This window comes from Crocodylus siamensis, chromosome 1 (genome assembly GCF_052110815.1).
Source record: "Crocodylus siamensis isolate JL-2025a chromosome 1, ASM5211081v1, whole genome shotgun sequence".
Classification (NCBI taxonomy): Eukaryota; Metazoa; Chordata; order Crocodylia; family Crocodylidae; genus Crocodylus; species Crocodylus siamensis.
The window spans coordinates 115,604,933-115,617,654 of record NC_143395.1 but is presented as its reverse complement, the minus strand read 5'-3'; the positions used below and the strand labels follow the sequence as shown (position 1 = coordinate 115,617,654).

At 41.0% G+C, this 12,722-nt stretch overlaps 1 protein-coding gene across 5 annotated transcripts in view; it reads right to left on the bottom strand.

The window, feature by feature from the left end:
- The window catches only part of STXBP5 (syntaxin binding protein 5), a 207,713-nt gene extending 195,240 nt beyond the window's left edge, over positions 1 to 12,473 (bottom strand). For 4 of the 5 annotated variants that reach the window (XM_090041024.1, XM_090041030.1, XM_090041038.1 and 1 more), the window contains exons 1-2: positions 11,899 to 12,473; positions 10,220 to 10,317 (exon numbers count right to left, since the gene is read on the bottom strand). In XM_090041024.1, the coding sequence (XP_089897150.1) occupies positions 10,220 to 10,317; positions 11,899 to 12,057 (257 nt within the window). In that variant the 5' untranslated portion in view covers positions 12,058 to 12,473. The remainder of the gene's footprint in view (positions 1 to 10,219; positions 10,318 to 11,898) is intronic. The other variant, XM_090041054.1, reaches the window with a different exon arrangement.
- Between the last annotated feature and the right edge of the window lie 249 nt (positions 12,474 to 12,722).

The window sequence follows — 12,722 nt, the reverse complement described above, 5'->3', positions numbered from 1 at the left end:
GTACAACAGAAAAGAACACTGCAAAGTCAAAATGTTAATTTAATAGTATTCATACGTTTGGCTTGTGTAAATACAGCTCCTTAAAATGACTAGTAATTATAGCTCTAAAACCCAGCCTACATAGTTCAACTAAAAATAGATCTCAACTGCAACAAAATGCAGTGTCATTCTGTAAACATAAACAAGACAAGTTATTTGGAAAGGTTAAAGAAAGATTAAATGCATGACACAATGCATATAAAAAGAACCCAAGAACATTAATTTTATCAATTTACCATAAATTAGTCAGAAACTCTGCAACTAATATGCTCCACATCATCTCATTATAGTAACAAGCAAGTAGACAAAAAGCAAATTTAAACACCCCTATCCATCTGCTTATGCTAATTAACAGAAGGGGTACTGCCTCTGTCACAAATAGCAAGATCAGGAATATGTTGCAGAGTAGCCATTTCCAGAACTAGAAAACGATGTTTTAGTCAGGTGAACTTAGTCCTCTACCTTGCTCTTTTCCTATCCTATTAGATATCAATGCCTATGAATTAAAAAAAAAAATCTTATTGAAGTTTAACAGGAAAGACAGAATAGAATATTATGTAGAAACACAATCTGAATATTTTAAAGGGTTACCAAAAATTCAGAGCTTCTTCCCATTTTTCAGCAAATTAATGAGGACATTCATTTTATGGTTTCAGTTGACTGCTATACCTATCAAGCTAGAATTATCTTCCTTCACTATGGTGGCCATAATCCAGCTACTTGCCTCTAGTCAGTAGACACAGTGAGAGGACTTGATTTTGCAGATTTGCAACACTTAAGTCTGCACTGCGCCTTATCAAGTGTCACAGGAACAGCACTGGCAGCTATTTCTAAAGAAAACTCAGCATTTATTGTTACTACTGGAAAGCCAAGTTTTGAACATTTTGATCAGCAGTAGATGACATTGCTAAAACCCCTAAAACAGGGCTTTGTTTTACAAATCAGTCTGCGTTAATGAAAAGCATACATTCAAGCCCCTTTATACATTAACTCCTCTTGACATTTCAATGACAATATGCAAATGAATATCTTTTCACAGAGCCACTAAAAGCAGAAACATTTTTAAAGCTTTATTCTGAATTTAAAAATGCAAAGTGTAAAAGCAACAAACATACATGCATATATATATTCAGACTGATTTATATTGTATAATTTCACTTTGAACAGCACTGCCGCAGCTAGCTAGCATACAGCTAAAAGGGAACTACTTGGATTGAATACAAAGTCAAAACTAACCTGTCTTCACAAGGCGAGATTAAAATAGTATTACCATTTCAAACCACAAACACCTTTGTTCACTTGTATACATTTCAAAGAGATATAGAAACATTGTTTCCCGCTTACTCCCCCCCATTATGCCTACTCTGTCTTGCCTCACCAAGAGTAATTTTTTTTGACTGACAAAAATAGTTTTTTTAATTTACAGTAAGACAACATCATTAAACAGATTTACTAGAACTGTCCCAATGTGTCAGATTAGGTTAAGTAATCACCATTTTTAAAACTAAGCTGCACAGAAAAAAGGTCACTATGTAAAAGTCTTTAAAGTCAAATTAAGGTAAATCAGGCTTCAGGATAAAACACTGATCCTCATCCAATAAATATTAGTCATCCACAAGCTAGAAAACTACATCCCTTGGCTTTGTTTCAAATTGCCCCTTTGTCCCCCAATTTTCAAAGCCACAAGGTGCCACTGCTATGGATTTTTAATGGCTATTGTGCCAGGAGGTCATCACTTAACAGTTTCAAGTTTTGTACATTTAAAACAACAAGAAAGCACAGTAAGAACAAGTACAATGAAAAGACAATAATACATTTTGCATAATAAGTGTGCTTTATTATCACTGAAGAGCAGTGGGGAGGAGTAAGTGGAAATCAGACAACATATAAATAAGAGTCATCTTGCATATCACTAGCTGACCTGCATATTAAAGCCTCTGGCATAGTCATAGGATGAATGCAGGTCAAACTAGTTGACTCCCTTAAAACAACTTATGTAGTGATTCAACATTAAATGAAATCCTCTCAAAAGTTTCTGCAAAACAGGCAAGTGGCCCTGGCAACTCACTGCCACAAATGTAATCCAGATTCACAAGTAGATATGGATCTCTTGTTCATGGGTGAGTGAAGACTGACTACACCCCATGCTAACAAATTAAGTCTCCAAATGCATGGAACCACACTTGCTTACAAAGTACTCCATGGCCAGAATTAAACACTACCATTCCTTTCAGAAAAGCAAAGTGCAGTCAGATGGCACTGGAAATGGACCACATGTAACAATGGAACAAATAGGACGAACTGTGACCTACAATGCAGACAAAACTCTGAAGTAACCTCGATTCTCACAGTTATCCTAAACGAGTGATTTTAACCAGAGTTCTGCACATTAGCACTCAAGTTTTCAAACAATTCCACGACTCACAGGGTAAAACCAAAGATTTCAAATAGGAATCCAGTGTCAAAAACATTTTGATTTGTTGTAGTCTTCCAGATTTTTTGCAACAGAATAATTGCTCATGTTTCCAGTCAAAAATAAAACAAACAAAAACCCACAAGTGACAACTAAGAGCAGTCATTTTGAGGGGTGCCTTCGATCTAAAAAAAGGTTCAGAACCACTGCCTTAAACTAAGTTCTCTGGAATTTCATGCAAAATTCCATTAGCCTGCACTAAGTATGCAGGGGCAAATGAACTTTTCTACTGTTCTCAACTTTTGCACACATGTAGAGAGAATTATTCACTGCACTGCTGGTCAAGCACTGGTTACACTAGGAATAACATTTAGTTGACAAATTGTGTTATTTTCCACTAACAGACAGTGTTCTAAGATTATTACATCTAATATCCCATCTCTTCCATATTGTCTGAGCCTTCTTGCTCATTTACCACCACTTTACATCTGGTTATTAAGCTTTAGTTTTTAAGAAAAAGAAACGGATTTCTAGAAAAATCAGTCCTCTTTTGATTCCTGTTTCACTTAGTCACGTCCCAGGGTCAAATTGTTTTCTTCTCCTAGATCAGATAAGGGATTAGTAGCAAGTAGTAAGCAACTGATGTGACACTACCTGTATGAAACCAAGGGCCATAAAATATTATTTACCTTTATCATACTTCCATGATTTGGTGCTTAAATCATATACATGGTAACAGTGTTTATTTTAATTAAAGAATATTTTCAACTTCATAAATCTCTCTGGTCATAACGTAGTTTGGACTTTAACCAAACTTAACTGTAATATGATGAATACAAAAGTTGAAGCTACTGTAAAACTGGTGCAATACATAGTGTGATTTTCAAACATATCTATGATTACCTATCATAATAGGCAAAAAAATATATATTTTCTACTCAGTGTTGTAACATAAAGATTTTGCCTTAGTATCAGAAAATGAAAATAATGCTCTTCTAAAAAAATAAATTAACTTGATGTAGTTATACACCTGGATCTATTTGGAAAAGAATAATTAATTTTTACTCTGAATACATAGAGCCACTAAGCAGGGAGCTGGTGTGGCACAGATGCCAAGGTACATGGTTGACAACCCAAGAGATTGCAAGTTTCAAGGCCGCAGCAGAAGCACTCACAGTACAGCCTGCCAGATTCCAATGAAATCTGCAAATTCTGCTAAATACTTTGTCACAAGGATATGAAAAAGGAAAGAAAGGAAGCCACTAACCCCATCTTTCTCCAAATAGCTGTAGCTTTCATCTTCTTCCTATGGTTCTCATTTTCTTCCTCCCTTCCTTCTTTGGAGAAAGGAGGAAAATCAGAACTGCATTTCACTGGAGTGCAAGGAAATTACATATTTAAACACTTTACTTACTATAAACAAGGAAATACTTAGTCCTCAGTCTCCAAGATGAGGAAAAAGCAACACCCAAGGATGTAAGAACTGGATTGGTAGTTCTAGATCTTCAAAAGGCAAAGTAGATAAGGTAAAAAAAAAAAAAAATCTTCCCTTCTGTTACCCCTAGTACCATCAGTCATAGTGAGATCTAAATATCAGCAAAACTCCTAAACACAATACATGTGGTCAAGATTCCTCTACATAACTGCTCAAATACAGAACAAGGTTACTGAGGTAATATAGCCTGAAATATTCTCTTGCTGGAAATTACATCAACTAAAAACTCTTTATCCAGAACACAGAAACCTGTTAACAAACCTGCTCAGTGTTCCAGCCATGTCATAGGGAAGTTTTCTGTCTCCTGTAAAACTCTATTGCTTGTCAACTGATACCCAAATACCCCCATAATTAGATTTTATACATGAAAAAATGTATACATTTATTATAATTTCCTATGTACAGAATCTAATGACTGAGGAGCACCTTAAATTCACTTCTCCCTACCCCCAAAAATTGCAGCTAGGGGAGAGGTGATGAGGAGGGAAGTAATGGAGTAGGTTGTAGAGGCACAGAGTGGAAGAAGCAGTAACAGGGCAGGCTGTATGAGGACAGACAGTGTGGAGGGGCAGTAAAGAAGCACATCGTAGGGGAGGTGGTAAGGGGCAGTAATGGGGCAGGCAGTAAAGCGGCAGCTGGTATGGACAGGCAGTGTGGAGGCAGGGAAGCAGGCAGCTTGCCACCTGCCCACCCCACCCCACTTACTCCCTGCAGCTTCAAGCCCCCACTCCCCTTTTGCTTGTCCTTCCCTCCATGCCACTTCTGCCCCACCCCCACCACAAGTCTTGCTCACACCTCCTTTCATATCCACCAACGCCTCAAAAAGTCTCTCCCCTGGCCTGTGCCTCTGCCTCTCCATTACCACTGGCAGGTTATGTCCCTACTACACCCTGTGGGCACAGATCCACTCTGGCCCCATAGCAGTTGTGCAGAGCCAACACCACTGCTACAGGGCTGGGCTGGGCTGGAGCCATGTTCGATGCAGAAGGGAGGATGAAGCCTGCCAGCGCGGAGCAAAGGCAAAGTGGGGGGGAGATGCAGTCAGGGGAGAGGTAGTGGGGGCTTGAGTTGAGGCTGCAGGGGAGGAGCAGCAGGAGGTGCAGAGATAGAGGGGGCAGACAGCAACTGTAGTCCAGCTGGAGTCACAGCAACTGCTTGGCCCCCACCACCTCATACTTGGTTCTAAGATGAGAGGCTTTTTCCCCCATGCAAGAGAAAAGGACAAGGAGTTAGGAATGCCTTGGATCTTGAATCATATGCAACTTCAAGAAAATGAAAGACATCCCTACTTAAAAATTCTCCTCTATTTGTGAACTGGATTTGTATGCAAGTTTAAAAAAAAAAAAAAGAAACATCCTCCAATAACTTATGAAATAACCTATGACGCCTGAGAACAGGAATCCTATTAAGTGCTAGACACCATTTTGTCTAGGTGAAAGGCACAATGTTGTAATTCTGCTGATAAGTCCTCAAGTCTGAAGATCTGGTGTAATCTTTAGCGTGAGAGAGACTAAGATCCTAGATGCATCTGAATTCTTTAAGGCTTACAGAAACCATTTACAATTATGCAATACCTCAAAAGCATTTAACACCATCATGCTGTCCAGTTTTCACTGACAAACTGAAACACAGAAAAATGCAATAATCTCTACCCAAAGGAAAATAAGGAGCAGTGCTGGGAAGGAGACCCAGGACTCAGTTCTAGTTTCCTGCTCAAACCACTAAGTTTTTCCTGCTTATGACAACAGTCAGATTAAGTTTCCAAAGATCATGTCTTCTGTCCTATATCTTGTACTAATCTTTCAACATGTGGTAAAAGGAGAAACAGTGGGCTTATTCATTTTTAATATATGAACTGAGCCCTAAACAATTCCATCACTGTGTTAGAAGCCAATGGAAGGCCTGACTTGAATGCACACTAGTACTGAAAAAGCCTAGCAGATCAATTTTATCTTTTTGAAACTGTCCAACTCTTTAAACATATGCTAAATCTCAATATGCTCAATTTAAAGAGAGTTAAGAAGAGTGGGAAAGGATATTCCAATCATTTCCTGGCAGTATGCAAAGTAATAAAATGTTGCCAAGTTTTTAAATACTTTTAGTAGGTCTTTCATCCAAGAAAGGGAAGGAAACCAATGACAGTTACGAGGAAAGAACTGTGGTTCAATTTGCAAGCCTGATGCAATACTGGAAATCACTAGATATTTCATAATGTTTAGGAGGACAGGGAACGTATAAAAAGTTTCCCGTACTCAGGACTCAGATAAGGCAACAAAACCAAGCTAAGCCTTGTCTATCCATCTGACTAAACAATCTCATAAATTTGCCAAATTTCAGAACTGTATTCCCCAAATTTTGTGAGTATCAATTTAAAACATTTCTCATCCAAGCTCCCTTAACAAATTTTAACTGAAAAGCAAACGGACAGCCAACATGATCATGATTTTGAAGACCACAACATGGGAAATTTTGCTCTAAAGCAAGGTGATCAAGTGTTTGCGCATAGCTAAAGAACAAAATCAGAGAGATGCTATTATGTCTGATTAACTCTGGATACTAAGGAGCAGAGTTCCCCTTTTCTAAACAACCATGAGAAGATGATTCTTGAATTTAAGTGTAGAACTATCAAAAAGCTGCAGTGCTCAGATTGTAAAATCTACACAAAAATATATTTGGTTTTTACCATATTAGAGATTTCCCACCTAAATTAGGTAACGAGTTATGAAAATATTAATAGTACCCCAAAAGCTACATATTCTACCCTGTATTTATAACACAATGATGGAGGGACCAGGTACAGTAATACAAGCTTGTTATTTTGGGAACTCCAATTCAAATACAAACAAGTTCTGACACCTCTTCCTTATGAACTACTCTGTTTCATGAACTACTCTGTTTCTCAAACTACAACTCCCAAAAATAACTACTGCTACAGGAAAAACCAAAGCAGGCATGGACTATGAAAGCCTTGTCAGGGTTTACCTCCAAGCTACCTGGTTATCTATTAAAGAACAAAGGCAAGGTAGTAGTAATAATAATAAACAGCTATTAATGAGAAAAGTTTAACAGACATGATGCACCTATTTTAATTCTTCTAGGACATTTACTAGCAGAGCTAAGATGTTGTGGATATTCCAAATTTTTACAACTATATAATGGATTGGGTTTGAGACCCATTATGGAGCATCATTTAGAGCTTTTCTAAACCTAGCTTTAAAAAGGGGGAGGGTAGAAAGGTCAGGAAGGGCTTAATACCTGGAGTTTGACATTAATGCAAAAAAGGGCACATATACCCTTAGGCTTCATTTTCACTAAGACAAAGCTGTAATTTTTAATGACAATGTGTTAAATACTAGGATTTAAAGAAAACACATCAATACACCTTTTTATTGTTGCCTACATGGTGTCAGTGGACAAAAGTAACATGGTAGAGCTGCAAAACAGGTGGCATATTGCCTAAACAAAACCTCTTTCTAACCTCATGATCTTAAACTCATCTAGGATCGTGCCTGAAGCAGTTCAACACAATTTTAGTATAGACAGACAGATTCTGAATGATTTAATTAGCCAGTTTAGTTGTGTCCATATTGAATGAGAACTTAAGAATATTTTCTACTTTTTCCACAACTTACGAAGCAGTTTTGGTTTCCTTCATTTAGCCAAGTTAGTTAACATTAACCTTTTAATTCACAGCATTTAAAACTTCTTCAGGTAAACATTTTAAACAGAAGCAAAGGAGAGGGTCCCTCATAACAAAAAGAAGTTGTACCATTTGTTTTAATACCCATGTTCACAGAAGAAGGTGAAGCAAACCAGATCTCAGTCATCATATCCTATACAACACATCCATCATTAACATGTCAGTATGCTGGTGTTATACTGTTGTTACGTAACTTTTGCCCATTACAAAGAGTGTCTTCCTGACCGTTAGTTAGACAAGGTGCCCAGGTAATGCTGCTGCCAGTAAGAAACTGTTGCTCTTACAACTGTTGCTGAAACAGGGGTCAACTGTATTACATTGATTTGACTTCTTTAGCATCTGTTACACTTGTCATTACAATGTCAGAATTATAACTACTAAAATGAGTAACAGCAAAACTCTACATAGGAAGTCAAGGCCTTAAAAGTCACCCTTACCCTTACCAACTATATCCTGGACCATGGGGATGGAGAGACTTCTTGCCTACTGACCGAGAGGGTGGGAAAAGAAGGTTATTGTCTCTATCCTATTCTTGTCTTTAGAATCTCTATATCTACAAGCTGAGAGACCGTTCAGAAGGAGAATGAAGGTTTAACACATCTGGTTCCCAACATTTTCCCTTACACACTAGTGTTTGCACCTTATGCCTCATTCCACTGCTGTAAGGCATGTTTTTCTTCAGCTGTACCAGCAGAATTAAACTGACCATTTTTATCCATTTCATTCCTTTCTCACAAGATTCAGAAACTAACAAATATCTTACCACATTTGCTCTTTGGGGAAGCTACAGGAGAAGTGGCATGCCACAAACTCAGGAAAACAAATGTCATCTTATATTTTAAAGTCATTCTTTCCTCGTTTTCCCCCCCCCAACTAAACGTGCTTATCCTTTACCATGCTGCATCATTTACTCTTATCTGTTCAAAAGGCACAGCAGCCCCATAAGGCACTTGATTATACCAATATTAGGCAATTAATAACAATCAACCTTTAACTAGCTTTACTAGAAGCTACTTTTATTGTAAGACTCAAAATGCTACATTCAATGGATATCACAACATTTCAATTTGTGACAAATAAATAGTAACTTGTATGTGAGGGGTATCTTCAACAGATAAGTAAATGAGATCTCAGTGTAACGTCCTAGTTTAATAAGCAGCAATATTATACTATAATTATTTCTGTATTTTCTATAAAAATGCTCATACCTTAATATGAACTATAATTACAGTGTGAACTGTGCATATACCAGTAACCTCAGTTTATAGCCCTCTCCTCTGAATCTACCTTGTGAGATTTAAGTTTTACATACAAATAAGTTAAATCATTTAAAAAACAATTTTGAGACTGAAAATCCATTTAAGTACTGTAATTCATTTGAAAGACAGTATCATTACAGTAGAGCATTTCATTTTTGTAACCAAAAGTAGTAAAAGCGGGGGCAGGGGAGTTCTTAAATTGGTCTAAATTTGATACGTACCAAAAAAAAAAAAAAAAAAGTACTTCTCTGCATATAGCGCCAGGGAGTATCACAGTAAAAGGAGAAAGATTAAATTTACCTGCAGCTTTTACAGAATTAACTTTATTTTTCTAGCAAGATGGTTTAAAGAAAATGTCAAAGCTTTAAAACATTTCATGATAATGGCAAATTCAATTGACCAAGAACCCCATTAGTGAAGTCCAAACAATGCCAATTCGTTTTTGGAATGATATTTAAACTACTTTTTATATAATTTTAAAATGGGTTTAAGTGTGAATTCTGTTTAACGAGCAAGAAGAACAAGCTTATTGTTGTTTCAAACTACAAAACAGGGTTTGAGGTCCCTGGAGGTCCCTTCCAACCCTATGTTTCTGTGAAATCTACTATCCCATTCTGAACAAACTGTACACTTTAGGGAGAAACAAATCCTGAAGTGTCTTAGAATCTTTGGGTTACCCTAAAATAATGAGAAATAAAGTGGCATTAAAAAACAGGTCTAATAGAGAGAAAACATGGAGCCAGCATGTATCATTGCCCTTTGGAAAACAGCCAACTCCAAAAAACATCAACAATCCTATATAGCAGGGGGAGTCAAAATGTGGCCCGCAGGTCAGATGCAGCCCGCCAGGCCATTCTATCTGGTCCGCAGGGTTCCTAAAAAAATTTAGGGTATATTTATCTGCCCCTAGCTACCTGTCACGTGGCCCTCAATGGCTTGCCAAAACTCAGTAAGCAGCCCTCTGCCCAAAATAACTGCCCACCTCTGTTATACAGCACTGGTCTTTACTCTAATCTGTGTTTTACTATTTTAAACTGCCAGCACAGTAGCAAGACTTCACAGAAGGCATATAGTGACTTGAAATAAAGGGAACTGGACAGCTATATCAGAGTGCTGGCATAAGTTCAGTTAGATGCCAAAAGAAATGCCACCCAAACTACTATCAAGGTTTCTACTCTCCCCTTTCTTAAAAAGGCATACCTTGTTTCCAGAGTGCATAGTCATAGCTGTTCAAGGAAAGCAGAAACAGCACCAAAACATGCCTCTGATGCGCAAGTACACCAATTTCCTTTTATAACAAAATTAAAGGATACAGCCTTAATGCTCCAGTCTGAGTCCCGACGGCCAGTATCTTCTGAACAGGATCAAATGCCAAAGCTGAAGGCTGATAGGGAAAACCATGGCGTACAGTCTAACAAGTCAGAGCAGCGCAGTAATGGTCGGTCAAGCAGCAGACCAAAAATAAATACAACCAAAACAGTATTAGGAGAACAGGTTCACTTTTAGCTGCAGTTCAGTAAAGAATTGCAAACTAATCTAGCAACACTTTAGACTGAAGTCTCTTAATTTCTGCACCAGAAATGTTCTCCATCTTTGGGTATGGAAGGATGCTTGTTGAAACTTTAAAGATTTGATTTGATTTTTTTCAAAGCCACTACCAACTCCCCTTCCTCCGTTTTATGTTATCCTTTCCCCTAATCTCTGGCACTTTCCGTTTGTGGCTGTTTACAGGGCTTTGACAATTAAAATCAGATATTCCCTGGGAATCATGACAATGAAGCCAGCACCATAAATTAAACAATTACATAATTGTTTAATATAAATTATTAAAATGGTTCTTCAGAGAGCCATTCCCATTTCTTTTAAGCAGGCCCTACAACATAGTGCAGCTTCTATCCCACAACAGCTTTAAAAAGCCCCCCAACCATCAAATAAATAAGAAAAAAGAAGTATTTAATCTTACACTACTGGGACAGCTTTCTACTCTGACTAGCCACAATTTTAATCTGATAACTGCCCAAATAATATGACTGACTTTTTGACAAAAAATAAGAAGAGAAAAAGAGAAAGTATTGGTATCATTCGCCTAAACTTGATTTCAGCTATACAGGCATAAAACCATGTTTGGGCCAATGCCAATTTTTTTTGTGTTTATAGTAAGTCACCCACTGAAATTCCAGCTACACAAATACACACACCACACATATGCCATTTTAATCCAGTGTTTTCAGAGTACAGAAATACAAATATATTTTCTACTCAGGTGGATGGCTCAATTTACTTTGATGAAGTTAACGACATGTCCCACAACTTCTAATATTTTGCCCCCAGTGAGGTATTCGCAGTGCAACTGTAAATACAACCACTTGACTGAAAACTGATCTCTCATCTCCAGGTCCCTTAGCGACAACCTATGAAATGGTAAGGATGCCGTAAACGGAGGGAAAACGCAGAGCAGCCCACACAAACCCAACCATAGCGAGCTAGGCCATGGATGTTTCATGGAGATAAAAATGGGTATTAATATTCAAATCGGTTTTTACTCCTCTCAGTGCCGCTGGCAGATCAATTCGCTGCATCATCCTTTTTCCAGCGCGCTGAGCTCAACGGCGATGATTACGCTACTACCCGCCGGGAAGAGGCTAACGATGAACTTCTCCCCATCCCTCACACAACCAGATTGGCACATCACCACCGCCTGCTACAGCCAAGTCAGCGCCAGCCTTTTCGACAGAGGAAGGGAAACGCGTTTTCCAGCCCAGGCTCTCAGAGGCAGCGGGAGGCTCCCGGGCCTCCCAGCCCGTCCGTCAGGAGCTGCCTGCGCCCAAACGCTACAGCGAGGTCTGCGCTACCCGCAGGTGCCGCTCCTCCCCGTGCCTGGGAGCAGCCTGCAGAGCCCGGCTCGGCCCAGGACCCAGCGGCTCCGGGGTACCCGGTCCGCGATGAAAGAAACCGGCCCCGCCCCGCACCCCCGGGCCGCGGCCGCCTTCACCTTGCAGAGCTGGAAGTGCTCGGACTGCAGCGTCTCCGCGATGTCGCTGTCGCGGGCCCCGGCCGCTGCCTGCTGCTGCGCGGAGGCGGCGGCGGCAGCGGAGGAGGACGACGCGGCGGTCAGCCCGTCCAGCACCTTCCTGATGTTAAATTTCCTCATGGTCTCGGCGGCGGCGCCCCGCGGCTGCTACCTGCGCCGCCGCCGGGGACCTGGGGCCAGGCTACCAGGCGGCTCCTGCGGGCCGGCGGCGGGCAGCGCTTGCCCTCATCCGCGGGCAGGAGCGGTGTCCCCGGCGCGGCGCCGGGCTGGCCGAGCAGGGGCGGGGACGCAGGAGGTGGAGACAGCGGCGCTGCCCTCCCCGCCCCGCCGCGCCCCCGGGCCCGCCCGGGCTGCCCCTGCCGCAGCCGCCGCGCTCGCTCCGTGCAGCGCCCAGCGCCAGCCCCGCCTCACGTCGCGCAGCCGCCCGCTCCGTGCGGGGGTATTTGCCGCCGCCCAGCGCGCGCACACACAACCCGGCACCGCCGCCCCCCCCGCCTGGCAACGCGGAAACGCAGCGCCCCGGGGCGGGGCTGCCGCCGCGCATGCGCGTCCCCAGCCGCAGCGCCCGGATGTGCTCGTGTCGCGTCGCGTACCGGCCCGAAGTGGGGCTGGTCTGTACCCCGTAGGGGTGTGCACGCCCCTGATGTGGGGAGATGTGCGTATGACCCTGTAGGGGTGGAGTTGTGCGTGTATCCCCCCCCCGTTTGATGTATGTGCATAGACCGCCTGTTCAGTGTGTGTGTGAACCCTCCCATTCAGTGCGTGTGTGCATGTGTGTACGCACC